The following is a 24,647-nucleotide window of genomic DNA, read 5'->3' as shown; positions in this document are numbered from 1 at the left end:
AATTGGCTTAGTTGTTGGTTTCTTCTACTGTTGAAGTCGACAAACTGAAAATGTTCAGCATGTAAGTATGAAGACAACAAAAATATAAAAGTACAAATGTTCGGTATTATTAAAAATTCAAGTAATATTCATTTTATGAGTGCACTTGTTGGTGTACGTTGCCGATAACAATTTAAACGACTCAAAATACAATCGTTTTATTAATTTTTTATAAAAATCACAGTTTATTTCTCCCCAACCCCAATTTTATTAATTAAAGAAAGAAATCAGAAGTAGAACAGACAACTAGGAGGGCACCTTTAACACACATCGTGTTTTTATCAAATGTAACCCTTTTTAAAGTAAAAAATTAAGGAATTTGCCCTGTTTCTCAAAATTACTCTTTAAAAAAAAAGGATTTTAAAGGTAGATTTGATTCAAAGTTTTCGCTCGCGCCGTGGAATGGCAGTGGCACCAACGCGAAGAACCAAAAGAAAACAAAAACATGACCGTAACCTCAAAGCCAAAATACATCGCAAATTCGCCAATTGTTAACCCGTTGCCTTTTTACTTATTCTAAGTATTTAATTACCGTTTTAGCTTCCATAAAATGTCCTCGAAACTGGAAATCCAGTGGACCCCCATCACCAACAAATTTATCACGTGGGGTTCCGAAATTTGCTTGTACGAGGTGCACCAAGACCGCGATAACGTTTTGCAAAGTATTAACTCATGGCCATGATCCCAATCTTACGAAAAACTTGCAGATATTAAGCTATCAAGCACGACTTCCGCCAATTTACTGGCGACAAACACCAACCACCACTACGTTAAATGCCTGGATGTTTACCCAAAATCCGATGCCGATTTGTTGCTAGCTGTGGGTTTATCAAATGGACGAATATCACTGTCGACATTCGGCCCCACGGAGTATGACGCCTTGGGGTTGACTGGGAAAGAACTGGTGCCGAGACATGCAAGGCAGTGTAATGCCGTGTGCTGGAACACAATTGAGACTAGTTGGGTGGCTGCCGGGTTAGACAAGTACAGAGCGGACAATTCCGTTCTCATTTGGGACATTATGAAGTCGTCCCAAAACAACGAAAGCAATTCGGGAAGGATGGCGGTTAACACCATGGCCCCAGGGGTGGAGCTCGCAAAACCCATAGCCGAATTTGGGGTTTCCGAAACCGCCCACAGCATGGCCTGGTTCAGCAGCAACAGCAAGGTGATTGCTGTCGGGATGAACTTGAAAAATATCAAGTTTGTCGACATCAGAGGTATTCTTAGTCTTTTTCTTTCTCAATTATTGTGTCTCACAATTTCTTAAATGTCTTTCCATTTGTGAAATATCAAAATCATGTGTTAATTGATATTCCCTTTCTTTTCCAGTTAATTTAGTCGATTTGGATGAATTCTTTTTATGTAAACAAAGGCCATATTTTTTCGTTAATCTAATTAAAAATAAATATATTTGGAACAATAAAGCGTAACATACATTATATTATGTGGATATTTCTTACAATCTTGCAAGTATGTGTCCATATTTATGTTCAACATAATAATAATAATAATAATAATAATAATAATAACAGACCTTTATTAAAGAAAAATGGGGGCGAAGTCTAGTCAAAGACTATTCACCTCAACTCCCCAAAAAAAGAATTATAAAGATATATAAAAAAATATCAAACAATAAGAAAAATAAAACAAGTAATATAAATAACTTCAGAAAGGTACAAATAGAAAACTTAAAACTAAAAAAGAAGCAATAGAGTAAATATGGAAATGGAAACGTAGCATGCGATGATGAACACCATAATTAACCATGGAGAGCAAGAAATCTTTGTAGAGTGTACGAAATTTATTCACCGAAACATTCAACTGAAAGAGTACAGTGGAGTTAAAAACTTTAACACCATTATAAGTTAGCGAGCGTTGAAAGATGGATGAACTAAACTGAGGCATAGAGATTTGTGTATTATGATGAATGTTGACATTGTGAATGCTATTTCTAAATCTAAATTTTTTCTAAGGTAGAATGGAGACGAAGTTGTCATAAGTTTAAACATAAGTGTACCCAATTGGTGTCGATACATATTTTCAACTTTCAACCAACGTAGGTCGAGTATTTTAGACAAAACATGATCGTATTTGTTCAAACCAAAAATGAACCTACAACAACTATTTTGGATTTTCTGTAATTTGTACTTTGTGATATTATCTAAGCAGGGATAGTATAAGATTAAGCAATATTTCATAAATGACATAACTAAGGTTTCTGTTAACTTTTTACGTAATTTGAAATTCAAAATTAAATAGTTCGCGTATAATAACTTAAGAGCAGAATATGATTTTTTAGGACCATATTAACATGAGATTTAAAACGACAATTTTCCGGACACTGAGGTTTTTATTTTACTGAACATCACACAACAATATTACTCCTATGTTCAATTTTTTTCTTTCTTTCACATATACTTCTGTTACATTCGACTGCATAATAAAACGAACTTCAAAGGTATAAGGTATATTTCTTCTCGCGGGGACGAATAAAATTATTTTAACTGAATAATGAAAATTCTACAAAACTGTTGACTTTAGACAATGAAACCTGGGTCTTTTTGAACATCGCATAGTTTTTTTTGTCGATGCTCAGCACTTCTTTTGGCAGTGTTTTGAGTTCTTCTGTATGTTGAATAAATTTTCGTGTTTGGCAAAACATTGAATTGTTGTCCCAAATTATTTGCCATTGAATCATTTATTCATCAAATTGATTATTAAACCACGTACTTCGTTGCTTATTACACCAATTGTAAACCATTACCACAACGTAGTAAAATAAATGGGAAAATCATTTAAGAAATTGTGAAAAAAAGGAAGAAAACTAAAAGAAAAAAACTACGTGAGTCTAAATAAGAACACTTTTATTTTGACTCACGCTGTGGTCGAAGATTATTCAATAGTTACTTGTAGATCCTAACAAAATCACAAATTCTACGCTAACCAAGGCCGTTTTTGGCGTTTGCATGGACCCGAACGACGACCGGCATTTGGCGTCATTTTTCGAGAATAATATTTACGTTTGGGATACGAGAAATTTCGAAAAACCCATCCTGACGCTGCACCAGAACAAGCCTGTGATCAAAATTGCCTGGTGCCCCACAAAGTACATTCCCAATCGTGCATAAAATTCGAAATTTTTGTTTATTTCCTTAGGTACAATCTTTTGGGGTCTTTGCAAAAAGAGAGCTCCGTGATTAACTTATACGACATACAGCACACTGTAATCGGGAACGAGGAAGTGGAACCGTCCGTTTTGGAGCGGGACGTGGTCCCGGGATCCCCCCACAACATAATGTCATTTTCGTGGCACAACTCCGACGAGAACCGATTTCTGACGATAGCATTGTCGGGGACCATAACAGACTACACAGTTTTCGACAGAATAACCCTCAACTGGGCCCCCACGTCCAACGTGGTGTGGACTTACGGACGCAAAACCATGAAGTACATCAACGACTGTCCCCTGCAGGACATCTCGACCAAAATCCGACAAAGGGCGCTGTCCGGCTACGGCTTAAAAGTAGTGACTTAAGTACCACTTTACCATTTTTCCGATTTTCGTTTCAAGGCAGAGATTTACAAAAACGGCGAAGTTGTGGACAACGAAATGCTGGCAAACGTGTGGAACTGGCTGTTTTTGAGCGGGAAGTTGGTGGAAGACGGGGTTTTGACCGGAACACAGTGCAAACACCCGGGGGTGCAAGCGGTTTTAAAACTTGACCCCAGTAACAACAAGTCTGATCACTATTCCTTGCTGTGGTCCGATCTGGGGAACAAAAACTGCCAAGGAGTTGTCCGAATTTTCAAGTAATGTTGCCACGAGTTGAGTCCGATTTGATAGTTCGTTACAGGCACGAGGACCGGGACAAGGCGTTGCATTTGTGCAGTTGGCATTTTGAGAGAGATTCAAACCAGCTGACCGCCTTTTTGGAGCAGCTTGAAAAAGAAGGGGCGCACACAAGAGCTGCAGCGATCGCGGTTTTTAGTTTAAAAATCCGGCTCGCGATTGAAATTTTGAGTCGGGCTCCGGAAACCCTGGCCTTCGGGTTGGGGCTAAATGTTGTAGCAATGGCACTTGCGGGGTTCACCGACGATAAGAATAGTGTCTGGAAACAGTTCTGTTCGACGGCGAAGCAAAAACTGTCCGATCCGTATTTGAAAGTGATTTTTAGTTTCTTGACTGCTGAGAATTACAATTTCGAGAGCGTTTTGGTAAGTGATTAATTTATTTTGATGGGGGTTTAAACCAGGTTGTTGTAGAACGAGAGTGGGGTAACAGTCGACGATCGAGTCGCTTTTGCTTGCATGTTTTTGCCCGACAACCGACTGCACGACTATTTAAAGAAATTGTCAGATAAGTTGATAGAAGAGGGGAATTTGGACGGTTTATTGCTCACAGGAACAAACCAGGACGGGATTAAGTTGTTGCAAAGATATTTGGACGCCACTGGTGATATCCAATCGACTGCTCTCATAGCCGTCCGTGCTTTTCCCGTGGAACAATTCTCCGAAGTTATCAAAGTCTGGATCTCGAGTTACCGCAACCTGCTTGATACTTGGCAGTTGTGGAACGAACGAGCCCACTTTGACATCATGTTGAGTACTTACTGCCCCGCCGACAAGCCCCCACAGCAAGTGTACGTTTCGTGCAATTACTGCGGCAAGACCATCTCGGCCTACATGTACGGGCTCACCAGGGGGCGGGGCCCCTTCACTCGCATTGGCGGCACCGCCAACAAACTCAAGGTTTGATTGGTTGTTTCGCAATTGGTGTGTTTCTAATTGGTTCTACAGATGTCGTCATGCCCCGGTTGTCGGAAACCGCTGCCGCGGTGTGCGATATGTCTCATGCATATGGGCACCACCACAGGGAATTTCAGCAACGAGGTCGATAGTAATAAAATTATTGAATTTTCCAACTGGTTCACGTGGTGTCAGACGTGCAGGCATGGCGGGCACGTGTCTCACATGACCCACTGGTTTGAGTAAGTTGGCACAGAATTTTGTTTAAGTCAATTATCCCGTTGTTTTAGCGAGCATTCGGAATGTCCTGTGACCGCCTGCACTTGCAAATGCTTTTCTGTTGATTCGCTCAGCAATGCGATTATTAAGTGAATTGTGATATTTTAGCTAAGATTTACGGTACTTTAAGAATTTGATTTTTGTTAAATATATACACCCAACCAACGTTTTTGTGAATAAACGTGTTTTCGAAAACCTTTAAAGGTAGCACCTCGAACCACAAAATTTAAAAAAATATTTAACAGTGTCTAAATCTTAACAGATCGCTGTGATTAACATTATTTCATTTGCTGAAGGAGTGTAAAATGTTTACTTGAGAATGAGGTCTGAATACAGACACTTAAAAATAAAAAAATGGTATTTAAATAATGGTTTAATAATGATTATTGTATTTTATTGCCAAAAGGTTACAAAAAAAACTCATTAGGGCAATATAAAGTAAAAACAAATAAAAACGAGCAGTTGAAAATGACCAATTTACGGGGAAACCCACTGTTCACCTTTCTAGTCATACGACTGTAAGGCTAACTAAACCATAATTTGTCCTGTGAGTATAGTTCTAAAAATCGAGTGGGGTATTGTGAGACTTTATACTTTATAAGATTGCATAAATCAGGAGAATCGAATAAATTATTCAATATTTTAAAACAAAAAATGATTACAGTTATTATTAATACGAGTGCGAAAACACAAGTTTAAAGTTTGAAGGCTGTGCAACGAGCGCACGCGAGTTGCATCTAGACACCCGAGAACTTTTAAGCGTTTTCGCATAAGTGTTATTCATTTTTTTGTTGGAACATTTTTATTTAAAACACGTTGCTATAAAATAAGAGTGTTTATAATCTTTTTTTTCGCTTGTTTGTCGTCAAAATTTTATTCGTTTGTTTTTCTCAGCATACCTATCATGTTTTAATTTAAAACCACTTAAAGCCGAGGCGGTCTAGCAGTCGAAACGCCCTCATTTTTCCTTCGCCGCACACTGATTTTTTACATACAGAAAACTGAGTTCTTTTGTATTTCGTTTCGCATTTTTATTCATTTATCTCAAGAAAACACACTACTCTATTAGTAAAAGTTTATTCAATTACGAAATATACAAAGAAAATACAATAAAAATCACTGAAAGACTTAATTTTGACTAGAAATGCGACTGTACAAGAAATCTTTCGACACAATATCAACCGTCCCGAGTCCTTCATTTGCCAAAAAATCACTAACAATTGAGACACGATCCTCGTTATTTTCCGCAATTATTATCAAATTAACTTGCGCCGTTATCTCTTTAACCACAGTACCACTATAAAACTCAAACTCCGCTTCATCTGGAAGCGAATAATAAATGCGTTTGGAACGCGGATTATTAATCTCTTCGAAACAATCAAAATACGCGACATAATCACCAAAACTCGGCTTATCGCCGCAAAAAACCGCCCCGTTTGTATTCAAAAAATCGCCCGCTTCTTGCATCACCCGTACCGCACACTTTAGCGACTCTTTCGTCGCTTCCTCACGGAACGAATCGCCAAATCTATCCGAATCTGAGCCAACGTCTCTCCGAAAATTAGCCCCTTTGTAGAACATCTCCCCCGGCTTGTAGTCCACCAACTCCCGGTATTCCATAACGCGGTGCAGCCAATCAACGTGGACTATATCAAAATGATTGGGTTGTTTCATCAGCTCGGCCACTTTTTTACCAACTTTCGACACCAAAATCACATCAACGTTCGGTTCCACGCGGTAGCTTACCTCACCCCCGGCTTTCTTGATCGCGTGGTAGATGTCATCAAGCCCCCACTTCTGGGTCCCGGAATCGACGTAAAAGCGCTTTCCGGTTAAAAAATCCCCGGATTCGGTCAACAAATCCGACTTGATGACCTCAAGCTTGATTTTTTTCGCCGGTCTTGCCTTGGCGCTTATTTCAGAGAGTTCGATGTGTCTTTTGTTCAGTTTGATAACGGGCTTGTTCTGGCCCGCGAGTTCGAGGAGCTCGTTTATTGAGAAGCACTCATCGACCGGTTTGTCGTCCCGGATTTTCAAAACACGGGGAAAACGTAAAGTGTAGGGACACTTGACCGTGTCATTCGTGGTCCGGATTAATTCAGTGGCTCGGATTTGCAAAATGCACGAATTGTGGGGCTCGATGTAGAGGTCAGGGCGGTCACGGCCGAACTGGAGCTTGCCCTCGCTCTCGGTTGAAAATGACTTGAAATCAACCCCTTTCGACTGAAATTTTTCGGCCAAAAGGTCGAGCTGCTCGTCACTCAAACCGGACGAGATTCTCCCAAAGGACAAGTAGGTGTTAGCCCCTGAACTGACCCCAACAAAAAAAGAATTGAGTTTGCCCGAACTGTAACAACCCCCCATCAAAATCACGTCCAAATCGTGAACAACATCGTCGAAGTATTCCATTTTGACCTTAAACCAACCGCTGTTCCGGTCGCTGCATTTGTAAACCGATTTGGTGTCTTTAACTACAATCCCTTCCTCGTTATTATCAACCGACGAATTCAAAGCATCGACGATATCACCCAAAGAACTGGCTTCACTGTATTGACTCACAACAATAGTGCCTTCCACCGGGTTTTTGACCACACTTTTGAGGCACTTCAGCCGCTTAAACAGCGGCTGATTGGTCAAAACCCGGTCGTTGTGCAACAAAATATCAAAGACGCAAAAACAAGGTTGGTATTTTCCGCCCTCCCCCAATTTTTTCACATCCAAGTTCATCCCCTTGGACCCGAAACTGCGCGTTTCCCTGTTCCAGAGCATCATCTCCCCGTCCAGAATCACCCGTTTGGTTTCAGGGCCAAGAACAGGGCGCAACTTCGGGGTGAAAATCCCCGCGGTGAAAGACGCCCCGTACGTGTCAGTGTAATCGAAACCGTTCCGCGAGAAATACCTAAACTGGCCGTCAGCCATGTGCAGTTGAAACCTTTCACCATCGAACTTATTCTCAATGATGAAAGTTTTCGACTCGGGGAAGCACTTTTTGAAGTTGGCGGCGTCGCACCGTTTTGAAAGCATCGGTCTAAACGCCTGGAAAACATTTATCTCCAGCTCGTTCAGCCTGACTTGGGGGTCGCGAATAAGGTCGCAAAAGTTCCTCAAGTTGCTGTTCGTGGCGAAAAAATCGGCCCCGTCCGGGTGGAAGCAGTTCAAGATCGAGTTGTCGCCAAAGCCGAGTTTGAGGTCTTTGAGAATGATGAGAATGAGCCACTTTATGTTGCGTGGCGATAGTTTGAGGAGGAATTGCAAGACGAGGTCGTCCAAGCCCGAATCGCTGGACCGGTTTGCGATTTGGTCCAGGAAGTCGTTTATGGCGCGAATGCTCAGACCGATTTCTTTGTTGACGATGTATTTTTGCAAAACTGAGTGAATTACGTCGACGAAATCGACGGTTGTGCCCGCGATGCCCTTCTGTAGCACCGTCTTGTCGCCCCCGTTGGGCAGGTCTAGCATTTTGATTATTAGTTTGGCGATTTTGGACTCTTTTAGGCGGTAGGAAGGCCGCTCGCGGTCTAACTTTGGCACGACTAACCTTAACACGGAAAATAGGTCTTGCTGCTGATCACGGAGAGATTTGACGAAGGTTTTGGTTAGTTTGGATTTTTCTGGTACGCCTTTGGCGCTCCTGACGGAGTCCAGGAAATCACAAAGGGTGGAGAAGTTCATTTCGATAATGTACTAGTAGAAAAAATATGAATTAAGGATAAATACTCTTGTAACACTCACATAAAAAAATCTTCAGTTCTAGTTTCACAAATAAAATGCTCCCATTATCTTCATGTTTATTTTTTACAAATTAAAACTTCTTAATACGACCTCGTATGTCATAAATAAATAAATATAAAAAATATGTACAACAAAACTTAACAAGCCGACCACAATGCGGGTTTTTTTAAAGTATGAAATTAGGTTAGGTAATTGACACTATTGACAGATGGGTGGCTAAAAATTAGTAGCTGTTTCAAAACTATAAAAACGCCAAAGTCGCTATTTACCAAATCATTTTCTTCAATAATATTGATATGATTGTAAAATAGTTATAGATCTTTCATTGAAACTATAAATTACATCGGTTATTATTTCCTTGAAGTGCCTGAAAAATTTATAACAGCTATTTTTGAGAGAAAATGCGATGTTGAAACAGCTAATACATCGTAGTTGAGTTATTTGAAAATTGAAAAATTTGAAAAAAATGTCCAATGTGAGTAAAATTTTATTATAACATATTGCGATGGCAGTACACTTTACAGAAATCTTCTTAGTGAAAAGTATGAAAATATACTTCCCTCGTAGATTTACAGATCTGATTATTTTGTAGCGAAAATATTCCAATAACATATTGCTAAATAATGGTATTTCTCTTACGATAACTTAGATTAAAAGCAAAACAGAACTGAAATTATCGTGCAAAACCCTTCTGAAAAATAAACATAGAAATACTGGTGATGTAAATGATGTGTAATAAAATCTAGGTTGTTTCACACAATAATAAACAGTTCGAAAATAAATTATTTCTTAAAACTACGAACATGTACACTCTTAACAACTATCATAACAAAAGTAGATTAAAAAATATAAGTGAGGGTACAATGGTGGCTAAACAAGTGCCATAACCCTATGAAATGTAACTAAAATTCGATATGAAATACAAACATACAAATACATATATTACATACAAAGTTTTCATGTCATATAAAACGATTTATGACTATTTCTTAAGCATAACGTTCTGCCATTCTCTAAAGTATGGTGCATTTTAATTTCTTCTTTTTACTTTTGTCTTTGCCTCGGCCATTGTTTGTCTTGTTCTCTTCCATTTTGCGGGCGCGGATTTCCCTCATCAGGTCGTAGAAAACCTAAAAGGTCAATAGCATTTATCAAATAGTCCACATAGATAATACGTGAAAACAGAAATCTCGGGGCATTAAAAAAGTATACGGATATCTAAAAGCTAGGATGTGACAACGTACAAATAAAACGTGCACGTCCACGATTTCATTATTGAATGAAATTAAAAAAAAAATTATTGCGATAAGGGTTAACTCATAGCAAACAAAAAAATACAGGCAGGTAGAGCATTACAATCTCAATAGTAAGACATTTTAATAATAATCATTTTGTTTCTCATGTTCTTATAAAAAAATTATTTTCAGTCTGTTAAAAGTACAAAGTTCAACATTTCTTTATTTCTTTACATGTAATTAGTAAATTGGTTGGATTTAAATTAATTTGGCGTCGAGACGGTATAACGCTCAAAACGCCCTCATTTTGACTATGCCGTACTGTTTTTTTGCAGCAAATCCAAAAACACCTTTGCTTTTGGACCCAACTGTTTCAATTAACCGTACGAAAACATCTGCTCTTTGACCTATTGTTTTACAGCATGACTAATATTCCCACAAAATTAGATTACTATCGGTCATAAAAACAGTCCTATTTTATTTTCTGTCTCGCTGAAGCCTCTAATTACTTGAACCGCTAGCGTGACCCACCTTGTCGACGTGCTCCCGCGTCTTGGCCGAAGTCTCCACGTAGGGCACCCCCCACTGCTTGGCCCTGTCGCTGGCCTCTTGAAACGAGACTTTTCGCCGGTCCTCAAGGTCACTTTTGTTCCCGACTAGCAAAAAGGGAATGTTTTCGTCGTTTTTCACCCGCAGGATTTGCTCCCTGAACTCTTGCGTGGCTTGAAAGCTCTCGTCCTCCGTGATGGAGAAGATGCACAGGAAGCCTTCGCCGCTGCGGAAGTAGTTGTCTCTGATCGCGGCGTAGTCCTCCTGACCCGCAGTGTCCAGGATGTCGATCTGGACGTCTTCGCCGTCCAGGAGGATCTTCTTCCGGTAGGAGTCCGCCTTGGTGGGCTCGTAGTCCTCGACGAACTCGTCGTACATGAACTGGAGGGTTAGGGCCGACTTGCCGACGCCTCCGCTGCCCACCATGATGACCTTGTGCAGGGCTGGCTGAGTGGTCGGTTTTTTCGACATTTTCGGCTGGAAAGCGGGGAAATGCCGGCGTATATTGCATTACCAGTCATTGACCCCACCGGGGTGTATTCAAAGATTTTGACTTACCGGTGGTCACAAAAGCAAACTGTGAACGGGTAGTGACGGTCCTATTCCAGACCAATTGTAAAGAATAATCACTTGTGCTTTTCTGTCCTAACTAACTGAACAGCAACAAGCAACACCAACACAACCTCACCGCTGCTACTTGTAACCTACTTCACGTCATCCTTCCATTAGTCATCTTTTTCCTGGTATTTTGTCACGCGAATTCTTTGATATTTATTTTCACTTATTATCTCAGGACGATTTACTGAGGAATGAGTGTTATTTTGAAGAGGATTTTAAAGATACGTGTCAAACATGGAATTGTCACTTTTTAAATATGGAATCAACAATGGCGGTAGGTGGGCGCAGCCACAGCGATTTTCGTAATTTAATGGAAAAATAACGGAACTGGACGCTCGTGATCAGTCGTGATAACATTAATGTGATAAGCCGGTAGTAAAAAATATAAATTCAGACCGCAATCATTAAGAACAACCTTAATTTTATCAATATTATCGTTTTTTTAAATTGGTACTAAAGGTGCGTTCACACCGAAAGAACGAGTCCTATTTTGTTGAATTTTTTGCTTATTAATTACCAACTTTATCCATTTTTAAACTGAAGTTGGTATTAAAGATTACTCAACTTAGCGAATAAAGTAAAACTTTGCAGTTGAATTATTTAAAGTAGGTATTTTACTCTTTTACTCACGATTTACGTAAGCCATAGATAAAACAGCTTATCAATTCATCGTCCTTATACACATACAGCAATTCACCCAATTTAAGATTTAAGCCTTATTAAAATAAAATACAACCCAAAATGGTCATGATTATAACACAATTTACAGAGTTTTAGGGAATGGCTTAGCAATATTCAAAATTGTGGCTAACTTGTTCATTTGTGTGGCAGGTTCGAATCCCGGTCCTGGCAAAAAAAAAATTTTTTTCCGTAAAATTTAATAACAAAAACAAATTGAAATAGAAGAATATAGGTCGGCCTTTCATAATAAATTCACACTAGAGTTTAAAAAAGGTTTAATAAAAAAGAAAAAATATTTATTAAAAAAATAAAGATTCGTGGTTCCTCCACAAAGATACATTGGTTTGAATTGCGTTTTTTTTTCAAATGCAGGCTAATAATTTTAGTGGTTTTGTTATTTATGGCCTAGATGATTATCACTTTTATTTCTCTTTCAGCACATTTATTCACATTTTGTTTATTCACTAAACAATTTATTTTATGCCCCTTACGCCCAGGCTTTCATGAGTACAAAAATTAAAAAAAAAGATTTCTAAAATAAATCAGGCAGTTTTTAATAAAAAGAGAGCAATTTTTGTGATGCCAAATGATTATAAAAACAGTTAATTTTTATAGCACTTTTAACCCAAATGTACTTATTAACATTGACGTAATCCTTAAAACTTTGCTCTTTAAAATTTTTGCCTATCTTTATCACCATTGTACTTATTTTTAATCAACTCCACATGAGCGGTTAGCCTGTATTTAGCTAACAACGCAGTAAACGGCTTTTCTAAAAATAAACTCCTTCAGATGTCTTTTGGGTTTTTATTGTGTGGCTTACGGTGGTAAGCATTTCTTGTTAATTACACTGGACAGAGATTCATCAAGAAATAACAAATCTGTATTAGAATATTTTGTATTTCCTATGAAATATTCTATACAAGTTGCGTGTCTAATGTTTAACAAAAAAGGATTTGGTACAAGATTAGCAGACACATCTCCACCAAATACCACGAAATGTGTCCTCAAAACCATAAAAATAGGAGCAATAGATTCGAGCCCACTAAGCATAAACAGGATTAATTTTCTTTTGGCTTGTCCTCCCCCTCCTTCTTGGCCACCTCCGCCTTCGACGCCTCGTCGAAGTTGCCCACCAGATCCGGCACGTCCTCCTCGTCCTCGGGGACGATCCTCCCCAGCCCCGTGTTGGCGACACTGCTGGCGAGGCGCTTGAGCTGGTTGAGCCCCTCGGGCCCCAGCTGACTTAAGATCCCCGGCAGCATCTCTGTGATCTGTTTGTTTTCCCCGTGGCCGGTGATGGCGAACGTGTTGGCCGCCAGCGAGGCCTGGGCCTTGGGGTTGTTGAAGTGGATGACCGTGCCGTCGTCCTTGATCATGTTTACCTCCTCGATGCCTGGTATCGTGTTCACGGAGAGCTTCTTCAGGGAGGACTGCAGCTTCTTGTCGTCGGTGGCCTGGGTGGAGTGGACCACCTTCTTTTTGCGGCGGGGGGTGCCCTTACCGCCGATTCGCACCTGCGACTGCAGTTTCTTCAGTTTCTCTGTGTTCATTTTGATGGGCGCTCTAAAATCACGATGTGTTAACCACTGCACTGCTGACAACTTGTCAGTTTTGCCGTTTAAACTGCAGTTTGGGGCTATTTACCAGTCTTTTGCAATGATGTTAACAAAGCACATGTGCTTTGAAACCGGTGCGACAAAAAGGAAAATGGTCGACTTCCTACTTGCGCGGATTGGACCGATTGCGACTGCGCCCCCGCGCGCCAAATTTAAATAATTATCGGGTTTTCTTTTATATTACAAAATGATGACTGTTTTTGCTTAAAAATTGGCTAATTTTCATAAGACAGTTGCAATAAGCAATAACTTGGCCTTATTTGTCGGCTACCAGTTAACATTCAACCATCATTCAACAATAACCAAACGGTTGTATTGCTGGTTATCTAACTTTAACTGTTGCAATAGAGGCCGAATTTTTTTTTAACAATATTTTTTATATTATTAACCCAAATTTTATATATTTCAATCCACTTTCTAGTTCAATTACATTGCCGTTCCGATTGCTCAAAATTCCGGATACTCATAACTCCCAGCGACAAATTTTGAGTCAAGAAAACTCACCAGAAATTCCAAAAAATGCATATGCGTTGTTGAAAAATTTTACAATGAAAATTTTTGTATGGATAGCCAACGATAAAATACGCGACCCCTATTTTTTTATTTTAACCAAAGCTTTATAGACCCACTAATATTGACACTGATAAGTTTTTTTTGTCTTTACGCTGTCAAGATATAGATAAGGACAAGTTTTACATTTTTTATTTTTAATGTTACCTCAAAAATGACATGTTTTCGGCAAAAGTTAGAGAGAGAAAAGTCGTTTCCTTTGACGAGGTCCATTAGTGAGCAGTATCCACAAACATCCTGTATAACATCCTTTGTGTTTATCAGCATGTAATTAATGCAAAAACTTATCTTCATATATTTTCTTCTCATTCTATTATTTTACGAAATCATTATGATTGTACGTGAACTAATGGTACTTTGTTCAAGAATTTTGAATAGTCAACTTTTTTATTTTATTCCAGGTTTACAGTAAATTATGCCATAAAAATAAACTTTCCTGAGAGGATCAGGCACATTCTGGACAAAACAGGAGTTTTAAATTGATGATTTGAAATAAAACGATTTTTATGTAAGATGAACCCGGCGCCTCCACCATTTTTGCAAAACTGTTCATTTTGATAATTTCCGAATAAAATTATTTATTAAGTTTAATGTTCAAGGTGTATCCACTTTATACCTTTATTTATACATTTTAATTATTTGTCTACTTGTTTGTGTAAAAATATGTTTATTTTTGTCTTCATTTATTTAATTTTCTAATTCAGATGCTGTAAAACTTGAAACATTTATAAATAAAGAAATACGTGGGGAAAAGGATCTTCTACTTAATCGAAATTCTAAATAAACCGAAAATTTTAGAAAAAAATTGTAAAAAGCGAAGAGAGATCAAATTATGATTTTTTTTTATAATAAACACTGTTTTAAAGCGTAGTCTCTCTATCTTCTGATAAGCAAAATATTAGTTGCTGTTGCATTATGTTGATGTTGTATAATATACTGTAGAATTTTCCATCTTCCTCTCATCACTGAGATATTTTCGCACAGCAATCTAAATCTACTATGAAACACTCTCCTGCTCATCAGCATATCGTAACCATCGCAAAAAGTTTCCTTCCTCACATTCTTCTATGATTCTTACGAGATCTTCTTCAGTCTCAACGTTAGATTCTTTGAAAAGCGGGAGCCGGATAGTGGAAGCCGGCGCCTCCACCATTTTTATTACATTGTGCATTTTGAGTTAGAAGTAAAATAACAATCAATATTTTGTACATTTTTATTGTACATTTTTTTAGTAAACCACCCACTCCCTGTGTTTCATCTGATACAACCTCTTCCTCCTCTTCTCGTATTCGATCAAATTTTTAAATCGCTCAAACCGCTTAATTTCGCACATTTCGTGGTTATCATCCTGCGCCTGCACTTCCTTCACCATTTTTTCCTCCTCCTGAGCTAACGTTGCAACAATATCCTACAAAACCAAATTAACCGCAACTTGAACAATCCTCAATTACTCACCATAGCGGGCTCGCAAGGCTCCAAGCCAGGAATCTCCAAATTATATTTTTCTTTACAAAACAAATCGAAATGGCGTTTCACATCTCTTTTAATCTCCTTACAAGCATTAATATATGCTTTAAGTTCGGTCTGACACCTCAGTACCGACTCTTGCACTTCCAGTTGCTCCTGTTGTGAGGTTTCCAACTGGCTTGTGGAGCATTTCTCAAACTCACTGACCGTTTCGCCCTTGTCGATGTTTGCGCGTTGGAACTCTCGAGTCATGCGAGCCTAGTTATTAATTAAACGGTGAAGAAAAACTAAACGAAACGCAAACCAGGAACAAGTCGTGCTTGTGCTTCTCAACCCGTGAGGAAATTTCTCTCAACCGATCCAAATCGTTGAGATAAGTCCGGTAAAGGTTTTTCGCGACGGTTTCATTCTTCTCGTAAAAATGCTGAAAACGGGAAAATTCGTCGTTTTTGTCGGTAACGTACGCCTGCCAGGCCTCGTGATACTCGGGGGGAATTTGCGGCATAAGAGCTGTCTCAAATGACTGTTTGGACTTCGACTTCTCCCGGGTTTTGTCATAAAGGGAGGCACTCGAGCTTGATTTTCTCTTAGTGGCGGATGCGCGCTTTAACAGACTTGAACTACTGGTTCTTGACTTGGTTTTTGATCCTGTTTCGTGTTCTAAACCAGAAAAATAATCCAACTAATCGTTAAAAAAACTAGAACGTACGCGATCCCACTTTACTTGGGGTTTTTAAAACAGCAGCGGCTGAACCCGACCGGGTTTTTTCTTTAGGCAGAGTCTCAGTAGACGAAGTTTTGTGTGAAAGACGAGACGATTTCGAGTGCGCCTATTAATTAAAATATTGTGGTCTTTAACTTCTACTATGGACTTACTTTGTGACTGCCAATAGTACTGCTGTGTTTCGTCACAATCACTTCCTTTTTTTCTTCCTCACATTTTTTATAAATCATTCGCAAAATCTCTAAAGCGATATTAACATCGCAAACGTTCATTAACGTGAGATGAGAAATTTTGTTTTGTAAAAATTCGTTCACCGTCCTTTCAATATGAGCAAACCTTTCCTCGTTTAGTGATTTGGCCAGGTCTTGATGCATCAAAATCGTATTGTACGTATTTTCAAGCTTGAGCCTCGCTAATTCCCTCTAACAGAAATATTAATCCCGAAGCAAAATTATTAACAACTTTAGTACTTCCAAGCTTTCAACTCTCTCCTGTGTGACTTCTTTATTAATACTGACTTCACATTTCATCGACTTCAGCCCGCCTATTATCTCGCCAAACCTCAGCATTGAGATTGTCACCAATAAATCCTCCCTCGAGACCCGAATGTGACCAATGAGACTAACACAAAATTAATTTAAAATAGCACAAGACGTATTAGTTACCGCAAAATGCTTGAATTATTTAACGAATCGCCCAAATACTGAATCATGGGGTTTAGCTTCTGCCTCAGTTTAATCTGTTCGGGGATTTGCGAACACAAGACTAGAAAAAACTGCTCGAGTTGCGTTTTAGCTAAATTCGCTGTGCCAATCTCGTAGGGGTTTTTAAAAGAACAGCTGAAATTCCCAACAGTGTCGGCCCCCGCAAGGTCGACAACGTGCAGCTGGTTTAATTCAAAATTAAACTCATCTCACTGTTTTAAATGAATTGAAAACGCACCTTGCACTTTCTTATCGCATTGTCTTGCATTTCGAGATTTTTTTTATTGATATAAAAGGTGAAAATGCTGCTTGAGGAATGTGAAGGGTAAGAGGCGCTCTCAGCAAAGACCTTGCGGCCCTCGCCCCTAAAAATAATTTTCAACGCTTCCTCCTCACTCCGTATCTTAACTTTTGTTATTTCTTTGAGGGAGGCGAGCGAATTGGGGTACGGTTGCAACAAGTCGTAAATGTTTGTTCTTGAAAATTCAACGTAAGAAGCTTGGATGCACATTTTAATGTTTCTGGAAGCCTCCTTGTTCAAATTGTGGAACAAGTCTGTTATGACTCGGGGCAGGATTCCCCTGTTCTGTTTTTGAAATAATTAAATGAATTAGATTTTTGCTGTTACCTCGAAGGGGTTCTGCAAGCCGTTTATTGTTAATGATTTACCGGTGCCTGTTTGGCCGTATGCCATAATAATAGCATCCCGTCCGTTGGAAAGACTATGGGAAAATTAAATAAAGTTTTTTGTGGGATTTTTAACGAACTTGTCCAGCACGTCAGGAGTGATAGTATCGTAAATCTCCTTTTGTGTGTGGTTGAAAAAGACTTGGTCGGAGTGAAACGTCCAAAAAGTGGGGACCACACTCTCCTTTGCCTTGTTAAGTTCTTGCAGACACCTTATGTAAATTGTTTTGTGATCGTCTAGAATTTTTAGGTAGTCCCAGGCCATTGTTTCGCTGGGGAGGAGTCGGAAATAAATCTTTGTATACTTTTTTTCAACCATAACTGCGGGTTGAGTAATTGAAAATAAAATTGTCAAGTTGTCAAACACAATTTTGATTATGGGCTTTATTAAATTAAGTAATTACATTCAGTGCCGGTTTAAAAAATAAAGTTACAACGTAGGTTTTATTTACACTCTACAAAACAATTTATTACAGGAAATAATTCCAGCGGCAGTAGAATCTAATGCTGTACTAAAATTACAATACATTAGAGGCTTCGGTCACGAATGGTGGCGTTTAAATCCCGTTCACAATTTGAGTAAGCCATTCCTATACCAAACCCGCCGCCCATTACGACAGGCCACCGTCTCCTTTTGAAAAACAACAGCGAAAAGACTGATCCTAAAACGACCCCACCTCCTGTTGGCAAAAAGTTTGAGGTTATGCTGATGACATAACACGGACTCGGAAAAAATCGCTCCAATTTATGAAAGAAAGCAAGAGAGTGATTGTTTTACCAAACTTAAGTAGTGCATCCGAAAAACACCGGTCCCATTTCCTGCCCAGCTCCTCTTCTACGTATACTGGAGACGCCATCTTTCCTGTGGAGGTCGTTCAGTTCGATTTATGTCGTCACAGATATTTTCAGAATCCAGCAAGAGTGTATAATTTATGCAACGTTCACGTGCTACGACTAGTCCGAGGTCTTCTAAAGCACTTTTTGGGGCAATTGGCGCAATGTTTCAACCATTTGACACTTCATGGTTGTCAATTTAAAAAATTCGAATCCATCGAGCAACCCGCGCATGGCCCTCATTGGGCCGCAGAAAAATATTGCCAAATTAACCAACCGAATGCCCCAATTGGCAACTGTCAAATTTCCGTGTTGTCAAACAATTGTCAAGAGAATGAGATCATAGCAAGAAATTTTGGGTTGGTCTACGATTTGGCACTTCGTCACTAAAATGGGGCTATTTGGGAAGACGCCCGAGCGGAATCCTAAGGACATGGTGAGGTGTCGTTCGCCCAAACCGGCTCTCATTTCGAGTTTGTAGGTGAATGAGTGGAACTCAAAATTGAGGAAAGAGGGGTACCAACTGGACCGTCAGATCAGATGTGAGTGCCACTTGGGGCAGTAATCCCAATAATGAGGTGATTTCCAGCCATTAAGCGCGAGGAGGAAAAGGTGAAGCGGTCGCTTAAGGAGGCTGCCAAGAAAGGGGACAAGGAGACGTGCACAATCCTTGCGAAGGAAATCCTCCACGCACGGCAGGCTATAACCCGGATTTACACTTCCAAAGCCCACATAAACTCAGTCATGTTGCAAATGAAGAACCAATTAGGTGTGTTCACTTTTTACAAATTGGTTAAAAAAATGAAATTGTAGCGACTTTGCGCGTCGCTGGTTCCCTGGCCAAGTCCACCGAAGTGATGCAAGCCATGCAGCGCTTACTCCGCGTCCCGGAAGTGGCCCAAACGATGCAAAACCTCTCCAAAGAGATGATGAAAGCGGGGATAATTGAGGAGATGTTGGACGAAACAATGGACAGTTTTGAGGACACTGAGGAGATGGAAGAGGCGGCGCAGACTGAGATTGATAAAGTGTTGTGGGAAATAACGGAGGGTAAATTAGGGGAAGCCCCTGCGCCCCCCGTTGGCGACAAGGCGGCGGCGGCTGTGGAACAGCCCGAAAGTGTAGATGTTGAGGATGAGGAAGAGATTGAAGAGATGCAGAGCAGGCTAGCTGCACTTAAATCCTAACTCGTAACTGAGCTGAAGTATTTCACCGTTTGCTTTATTGTAGATAAAGAAGGATATTTTTTTAGTGTATTTATGCAACATTTTGTATATATTATTAAGATTCTAATTCACTAATTGCCTGTTGACAGTTTATTGTTTAATTTAAATAAATAAATATAATATGAAATTGATGGAATGGTGACCTAACGCCTCTTCTTTTTCTCCTGTTTGCGGGTCCTGTGGTAGGGTCTCCGCGGCGTGTTTTGGGGGGTGCTTTGCTCGGAGCTCTCGTCGTCACTGTCCCCCTGAAAAACTGGTTTTAACACCCAATTCATTAAAAAATAGCAAAAACGCACTCGCGAAAGCCAGGAGTTGTCGTCTGAAGAATCGGGTAAAAAAATACACGCAGCCAAGCAAAAAAGTTGGAACAAAGCACCCACGTATAATCCGTAGCGTACAATTGTCGCAGTCATGTCCTCCACACCAATATTTATAGCCGCATTCATTTTAAAAACAGTAATTTTCACAGAAAATGGGGAAACAAATCAATATGTAAACAAACACTTATGTGCTCCCGGAAAGTGCACTTGCTCGAACCCCGACCCACCAATGGAATAACACGCATTTGCGCGGGTGTTTTAAAGTAGAAAATAAGAAGCGCTTAAATCAAAACAACTTTATTTGTAAATTTGAATCACGAGGTAATACACCACTGTCTTTTGGACTATTACTCTTAAAATATTAATAAATATGGCACAAATAAATAAATACGTATATAGACGACTTTAAAATAATCTATAGCGTCCACTAACCAACTAGTGTAAATGTTTTTTAATTTAATAGGCGCTATGAGTATTAACAAGGGGAGTTTGAAAACCAAAACGAAGCACTCCCGTAATTTTGACTGTAAGTTTGAAGTATAAATTCGAAACTACGCTAACAATCCACTTGAAAAATTTCAATATGAAATTGGATGCATTCAACCCTCAGCAGTTGGCTATCCTAATATGTGACTAGAATTAATGAAAAACACAACAGATCCATCTTCACATCAACACAACAGTAGAAACAAGCACTTGAAATGCATGGAATTATACAAACATTACAGATATGTATAAATACAACAAACAGATAAATAACATGAGCTATGCAACTTCTAGGCTAGGCTATGTGTTAACGTTTATTTATTTGGAAAATCTGGCCAATAGTTGATGTGATAACGTTGTGTTGTTCCCTCAAATAGCCGATCGAGCCAGTTCGGCAGACCGTCCAATAGATTCTCCTGTAGCAGAAGCTCCTCTTCGGATTCAGACGAGTCGGAATCGAAGCCGATGAAAGTCCCACTCTCGCAGTCTTTTTCGTCAAATTTCGTCGGCATCTTGGATCTCTGCTTCCTCGCATTGCGTTCAGTGTGTTTGGCGTGAAACATGCAGAAGTATTTTCTGTGGCCGTTCAAGGACAAGACTGTGCCAACGCAGTTGCGCGGGTTTATGTTCAGTTCGCGCTCCTCTGGCAAGGACAATTGCAGCAACTCCTTGTACCAGCTAAGGCCCCGTTCAATGTACATGTAGGAAAACATCAAAGTTTTGTTTCTGTAAATTACCTTTTAAATGGGGCAAACAAGAAACAAGTAAACTTACTTCCGGTATGGCCATACCGCTTTATGGAAGGGTGGGATTAGTTGCCGGCATGAGTGCATATCAACCACTAGGAGAATAGTCCGGCAACCGGGTTTTAAAAGTCTTACCAGTCCGTTGTATTTCTCGGCGCGCAGTTCGTGCAAACGCAGCTCGGGTTGGTAGCTCGAGTTAGAATCGTTATTGTTGTTTCCAGATTTTGCTTTGGCTTTCTGCTGCTGGATGCTCTCTTCTTCCAACCGCCTAAACCAACGATTAATGAATTAATACAGTAGGGATTAAATTTATTTCGAAATGAGGAATTTCGTCCAAAATAAGCTAAAAATGTTCTGTCTTTCTTGAGCAGAAACATAGTTTAGTGAAATTAAGTAGGACAGACCGAACATTAAATACTTCCCAGTAACAAAAAAAAAATAAAAAAAATTAATACTGACAATTTTACCGTCCTTCAATAAGAAAAAACATACTAATATGCTAAAAATTGATATTTTGTGAGTTAAGTGTAATAAATATAAACTTTTATTTAACTAAACGCTGCCAATATGGTTAAACATATAAAAAAGTTGCAGAGAATTAGATTTCCTTCAAAGAAGTCTGCAAATCTACCTCTACCTTCAATAATTTAGACCCAAAAAGCCATCGATTTTTTAAGAACACTGAAGAGATAAACAAAAAATTACAGCAAGAGGTAAAAGTAATGCAATTTTTTTTAGAAAACTTTTTTTCAAAAAATTGTCTTTTACCAATTTTTCAATATTTTTCAAAACGCTACGAATATGATTAAAGAAAAATTAAATTAATTTGAAAAAAACGCCGTCAATTTTATTCCGCAGCACTAACTTTTTGGAAGCAGAAAATCTAGTTATTTTATAATGTTGAACTGAAACAAAGTCCAAACCCACTGAATATTCATAGTTTATTAAAAACAATGTCCAGCAAACTACAGTTTAAGCAGCTTCACTGGACAATTCCTTTTTACTTTCTTTTTAAATATAAATTTTGTTACCTAATAGTAATAATGTTTATTATGTCATGTTTAAATTCTACATTTGTGTTAAAAATTTCAATTGTAATGATTTCGGTTTTTACCCGAAATTAGAATTTGAAATAAATTTATTTATTTATTTTTTGGATTTGACATTTGTTTTATATCTCGTTTCGTCTCCATCGTTGGAAGTAATATATTTGTATTTTTATAATTTATTTTCAAAATCCATAAAACTTAAAAATGTTTGATTACTTACACCAAATACGCCATGAAATAACCAACAGCCAGGATAAAAATAATCGTCCCGACTATCGACAGCGCTGGTAAAATTTGATCCTTGCTCAAACCATCATAAACCGACTCGACAAAAGTGCCCACTTTGCTCGCAATCCGGCCGAAAATTCCCTTCGCGTGCTCATCGAATAAATCATTAACTAGAGCTTCATAAGTCAGAGCTTCGCTAGACCTCAACAGACGGCTTATTGTACTTTCAAGTTTCTGTGTTGTTTGATTAAGATTATTTTCCCATTCCCATTTGTCATTAACCCATTCGTATTTAACATGCGACGTGTCTCGACGCCACAAAATTACGATACGAAGCAACGGCTCGACGTCCTCACCTTCTGAAATAATCTTTCAGCAAAATAAAAAACAGTGACACAATAAAACCTGGGATTAAAGAATTAACAAACTCTGTTTGTTTGTCGTGATAGATATACGCAAAACGGACTTTTTCCACATTGTAGGGCGAATTTTGTGCGTAAATTCGGAAAGATTGTCTGTGGGGGTCATGACTGGTTGATGCCTTCGTCACCAAAACAACGCACAGGCGCTTCCGGGGCTTGTTCCACTCGCAGGGGCACAGAGCCTCCAAGACTTCCTATGGAAAAAAATTAATCACAAAAAATTCTATTATTTGGAACAAACCTGAGACGACAGCCTTGGCAGGGCAAGGTACTGATTCAACGAGACAACGTGGTGTAAAGTGGAAGTTGGTATATCTTTCATTGAGAGACTGGCCATAGGAGACGATGTATTTTCATTAAATAACAAAACTGTGTCCATGTCTTGCGGGACTTGATATTTGCGCCGAATTTCAAGCGAATCTACAAAACTAAAGGGCAAATAAAAACAAATTGATTTGTTTAAAACTTGCCCAAAAGCAACTCGGTGTCTGAAATGGTAGGCAGTTATCAAATATCGCAACCTGATGTTTTGCCGCGGTTCAAAAATTAGCCCCCGAACTCTGTTGTCCTCCCAACCGTTGAGAAACCCCTCCACATCTTCGTGTTTCAACTTTGGGACTAACTTGTAGGGTAACTTATTTTTGAGGAATTCTGTAAAAATTCACAAGTCATAGACCACTTGAATTCTGAAGGGTTTACCAATAATTCTCTGAATGCTTGTGATGGTTTCCTTGTAGACAAACACGTTGCCATCAAGTAGCAGAACAATGCAGGGTAAAGCGTGGATGTTGAGGCGTCTGGCCAGAGCTGGTTCCCTGCCAGAATGAACAGTGACAAAATTAACACCCAGTGGTTCCAACTTGTCCACCAACTTTCGGCAGTATGGTGCAGTCTGAAGGCAAGCAAAACACCAGTCGGTGTAGAAGAATATCAAGTGGGGCGTTCTCTCACTCTTTGGGACAATTAACTTATCATATTGCCTGCAATAAAGGGCCATTACCACTTTACTGCCAGTTAAGACATTACCTTGTGGATATCGACAATTTGTGGAAAAACGTAATATCGTTCTCTTGAAAGTTGAAATGCGCCCCATGGGCGGTGAAAATGTCGTCAAACGGGTTGCTAGTGTGGAAGGGAGGGTGTTCAGGGTTGTTGTAAAAATCGTCTTCTGTGATCCCCTTATTATCGAATTTGTTCCGCCGCTCCGCGTCAGACAACAGCTCATACGCCTGTTTTATTTTCACAAACTTTTCCTCAGCCTCCGGGTCTTTGGTTTTGTCGGGGTGCCTTAAATACGCCCTTTGCATTTGCAGTGAATTACAGGTCAAAAGCACGTACCATTCCTTCGCCAGCTGCCTGTAAGCCTTCTTTATCTCTGACTGTGACGCCTTTCTGTGAACACCCAGAATTTCGTAGGGGTTACCTAATTCCGCGAGCGCAGTCCCGAGTAAACAAACCAAAATATAACCACAACGTATCCACGAATTGGACTGCCATTTCATTGTCAATTAAAGCTCATATAATGCTGAGATGTGACCGAGTTACAACACATTGACGAAAATTAGCACGAAATTTGTGAAAATATTGATTTTCAAGGAAAACACACTGGCAAATGTCAGGCAATTGTCAAACTGGTGATGACAAAAGGACGCGATCCGTGGTTAATTATGCTTAAATTTGGCC

At 39.3% G+C, this 24,647-nt stretch overlaps 8 protein-coding genes across 13 annotated transcripts; 2 read left to right on the top strand and 6 right to left on the bottom strand.

Annotated features, from left to right (window-relative positions):
- The first annotated feature begins 425 nt into the window (after window positions 1-425).
- On the top strand, window positions 426-5,270 carry mio (missing oocyte). The gene is made up of 10 exons (XM_963600.3): window positions 426-529; window positions 580-701; window positions 747-1,259; window positions 2,956-3,148; window positions 3,199-3,565; window positions 3,614-3,852; window positions 3,897-4,257; window positions 4,306-4,791; window positions 4,840-5,030; window positions 5,079-5,270. Exons 2-10 carry the CDS (start codon window positions 590-592, stop codon window positions 5,158-5,160), a joined length of 2,544 nt encoding a protein of 847 aa, XP_968693.1. The 5' UTR covers window positions 426-529; window positions 580-589; the 3' UTR covers window positions 5,161-5,270.
- Window positions 5,271-6,128: 858 nt separating this feature from the next.
- On the bottom strand, window positions 6,129-9,115 carry DNAlig4 (DNA ligase 4). The gene is made up of 2 exons (XM_963681.4): window positions 8,800-9,115; window positions 6,129-8,751 (listed from the first exon to the last, which is right to left on the bottom strand). The coding sequence occupies exon 2, from the start codon at window positions 8,737-8,739 to the stop codon at window positions 6,196-6,198; it is 2,544 nt and encodes an 847-aa protein (XP_968774.1). The 5' UTR covers window positions 8,740-8,751; window positions 8,800-9,115; the 3' UTR covers window positions 6,129-6,195.
- Window positions 9,116-9,268: 153 nt separating this feature from the next.
- Rala (Ras-like protein A) lies at window positions 9,269-11,616 on the bottom strand. The gene is made up of 3 exons (XM_963751.4): window positions 11,142-11,616; window positions 10,566-11,060; window positions 9,269-9,929 (listed from the first exon to the last, which is right to left on the bottom strand). The coding sequence occupies exons 2-3, from the start codon at window positions 11,052-11,054 to the stop codon at window positions 9,813-9,815; spliced, it is 606 nt and encodes a 201-aa protein (XP_968844.1). The 5' UTR covers window positions 11,055-11,060; window positions 11,142-11,616; the 3' UTR covers window positions 9,269-9,812.
- Window positions 11,617-12,762: 1,146 nt separating this feature from the next.
- Window positions 12,763-13,676, bottom strand: bic (bicaudal). Of its 3 annotated transcripts, none has more exons than XM_970760.5 (2): window positions 13,530-13,676; window positions 12,763-13,448 (listed from the first exon to the last, which is right to left on the bottom strand). In XM_970760.5, exon 2 carries the CDS (start codon window positions 13,433-13,435, stop codon window positions 12,944-12,946), a length of 492 nt encoding a protein of 163 aa, XP_975853.1. In that variant the 5' UTR covers window positions 13,436-13,448; window positions 13,530-13,676; the 3' UTR covers window positions 12,763-12,943. The 3 variants fall into 3 exon arrangements, with proteins under 3 accessions (XP_975853.1, XP_966342.1, XP_008197241.1); XM_961249.5 differs by having other exon boundaries at window positions 12,763-13,476; window positions 13,530-13,650; XM_008199019.3 differs by having other exon boundaries at window positions 12,763-13,479; window positions 13,530-13,630.
- Window positions 13,677-15,270: 1,594 nt separating this feature from the next.
- On the bottom strand, window positions 15,271-17,972 carry LOC657359 (kinesin F). Of its 2 annotated transcripts, none has more exons than XM_008199177.3 (10): window positions 17,734-17,972; window positions 17,595-17,688; window positions 17,205-17,552; window positions 16,928-17,148; window positions 16,733-16,883; window positions 16,415-16,684; window positions 16,248-16,368; window positions 15,843-16,198; window positions 15,527-15,796; window positions 15,271-15,479 (listed from the first exon to the last, which is right to left on the bottom strand). In XM_008199177.3, the coding sequence occupies exons 1-10, from the start codon at window positions 17,970-17,972 to the stop codon at window positions 15,300-15,302; spliced, it is 2,250 nt and encodes a 749-aa protein (XP_008197399.2). In that variant the 3' UTR covers window positions 15,271-15,299. The 2 variants fall into 2 exon arrangements, with proteins under 2 accessions (XP_008197399.2, XP_064211060.1); XM_064354990.1 differs by having other exon boundaries at window positions 16,263-16,368.
- Window positions 17,973-18,022: 50 nt separating this feature from the next.
- On the bottom strand, window positions 18,023-18,667 carry LOC100141809 (MICOS complex subunit MIC10-like). The gene is made up of 2 exons (XM_001808935.4): window positions 18,432-18,667; window positions 18,023-18,333 (listed from the first exon to the last, which is right to left on the bottom strand). The coding sequence occupies exons 1-2, from the start codon at window positions 18,508-18,510 to the stop codon at window positions 18,182-18,184; spliced, it is 231 nt and encodes a 76-aa protein (XP_001808987.1). The 5' UTR covers window positions 18,511-18,667; the 3' UTR covers window positions 18,023-18,181.
- A 78-nt stretch (window positions 18,668-18,745) lies between these two features.
- Window positions 18,746-19,844, top strand: Vps24 (Vacuolar protein sorting 24). The gene is made up of 4 exons (XM_963895.5): window positions 18,746-18,923; window positions 18,969-19,029; window positions 19,077-19,256; window positions 19,301-19,844. Exons 1-4 carry the CDS (start codon window positions 18,879-18,881, stop codon window positions 19,672-19,674), a joined length of 660 nt encoding a protein of 219 aa, XP_968988.1. The 5' UTR covers window positions 18,746-18,878; the 3' UTR covers window positions 19,675-19,844.
- Window positions 19,845-20,314: 470 nt separating this feature from the next.
- LOC657591 (dnaJ homolog subfamily C member 16) lies at window positions 20,315-24,631 on the bottom strand. 3 transcript variants are annotated; one of them, XM_008199049.3, is made up of 9 exons: window positions 24,303-24,631; window positions 23,991-24,251; window positions 23,664-23,944; window positions 23,435-23,615; window positions 23,206-23,392; window positions 22,948-23,158; window positions 22,535-22,901; window positions 21,294-21,533; window positions 20,315-21,245 (listed from the first exon to the last, which is right to left on the bottom strand). In XM_008199049.3, exons 1-9 carry the CDS (start codon window positions 24,464-24,466, stop codon window positions 20,834-20,836), a joined length of 2,304 nt encoding a protein of 767 aa, XP_008197271.1. In that variant the 5' UTR covers window positions 24,467-24,631; the 3' UTR covers window positions 20,315-20,833. The 3 variants fall into 3 exon arrangements, with proteins under 3 accessions (XP_008197271.1, XP_969135.2, XP_064211059.1); XM_964042.5 differs by having other exon boundaries at window positions 23,206-23,615; XM_064354989.1 differs by having other exon boundaries at window positions 22,535-22,898; window positions 23,206-23,615.
- Window positions 24,632-24,647: the final 16 nt, after the last annotated feature.

The sequence above is a fragment of the Tribolium castaneum genome, chromosome 2 (assembly GCF_031307605.1).
Source record: "Tribolium castaneum strain GA2 chromosome 2, icTriCast1.1, whole genome shotgun sequence".
Lineage (NCBI taxonomy): Eukaryota > Metazoa > Arthropoda > Insecta > Coleoptera > Tenebrionidae > Tribolium > Tribolium castaneum.
Note: the sequence above shows the minus strand (reverse complement) of the source record. Positions and strands in the feature narration are given on the sequence as shown.

Bases quoted from the DNA above. Each gene is read 5' to 3' on its own strand.
- mio (XM_963600.3), top strand. From the start codon at position 590: ATGTCCTCGAAACTGGAAATCCAGTGGACCCCCATCACCAACAAATTT. The intron at 3,853-3,896 runs GTAATGTTGCCA...AGTTCGTTACAG, and splicing joins GGAGTTGTCCGAATTTTCAA to GCACGAGGACCGGGACAAGG. The intron at 4,258-4,305 runs GTAAGTGATTAA...AGGTTGTTGTAG, and splicing joins ACAATTTCGAGAGCGTTTTG to AACGAGAGTGGGGTAACAGT.
- DNAlig4 (XM_963681.4), bottom strand. From the start codon at position 8,739: ATGAACTTCTCCACCCTTTGTGATTTCCTGGACTCCGTCAGGAGCGCC.
- LOC657359 (XM_008199177.3), bottom strand. From the start codon at position 17,972: ATGGTTGAAAAAAAGTATACAAAGATTTATTTCCGACTCCTCCCCAGC. The intron at 17,553-17,594 runs GTAACAGCAAAA...TTTCAAAAACAG, and splicing joins GCTTGCAGAACCCCTTCGAG to AACAGGGGAATCCTGCCCCG. The intron at 15,480-15,526 runs GTGAGTAATTGA...TTGGTTTTGTAG, and splicing joins AGCCTTGCGAGCCCGCTATG to GATATTGTTGCAACGTTAGC.
- bic (XM_970760.5), bottom strand. From the start codon at position 13,435: ATGAACACAGAGAAACTGAAGAAACTGCAGTCGCAGGTGCGAATCGGC.
- Rala (XM_963751.4), bottom strand. From the start codon at position 11,054: ATGTCGAAAAAACCGACCACTCAGCCAGCCCTGCACAAGGTCATCATG. The intron at 9,930-10,565 runs GTGGGTCACGCT...TTGACCTTTTAG, and splicing joins CGCGGGAGCACGTCGACAAG to GTTTTCTACGACCTGATGAG.
- Vps24 (XM_963895.5), top strand. From the start codon at position 18,879: ATGGGGCTATTTGGGAAGACGCCCGAGCGGAATCCTAAGGACATG. The intron at 18,924-18,968 runs GTGAGGTGTCGT...TCGAGTTTGTAG, and splicing joins AGCGGAATCCTAAGGACATG to GTGAATGAGTGGAACTCAAA. The intron at 19,257-19,300 runs GTGTGTTCACTT...ATGAAATTGTAG, and splicing joins GCAAATGAAGAACCAATTAG to CGACTTTGCGCGTCGCTGGT.
- LOC100141809 (XM_001808935.4), bottom strand. From the start codon at position 18,510: ATGGCGTCTCCAGTATACGTAGAAGAGGAGCTGGGCAGGAAATGGGAC. The intron at 18,334-18,431 runs GTAAAACAATCA...TTTTGCCAACAG, and splicing joins GGATGCACTACTTAAGTTTG to GAGGTGGGGTCGTTTTAGGA.
- LOC657591 (XM_964042.5), bottom strand. From the start codon at position 24,466: ATGAAATGGCAGTCCAATTCGTGGATACGTTGTGGTTATATTTTGGTT. The intron at 23,159-23,205 runs GTTTGTTCCAAA...TTTTTTCCATAG, and splicing joins TGCCAAGGCTGTCGTCTCAG to GAAGTCTTGGAGGCTCTGTG. The intron at 22,902-22,947 runs GTTTTATTGTGT...AGATTATTTCAG, and splicing joins TGTTAATTCTTTAATCCCAG to AAGGTGAGGACGTCGAGCCG.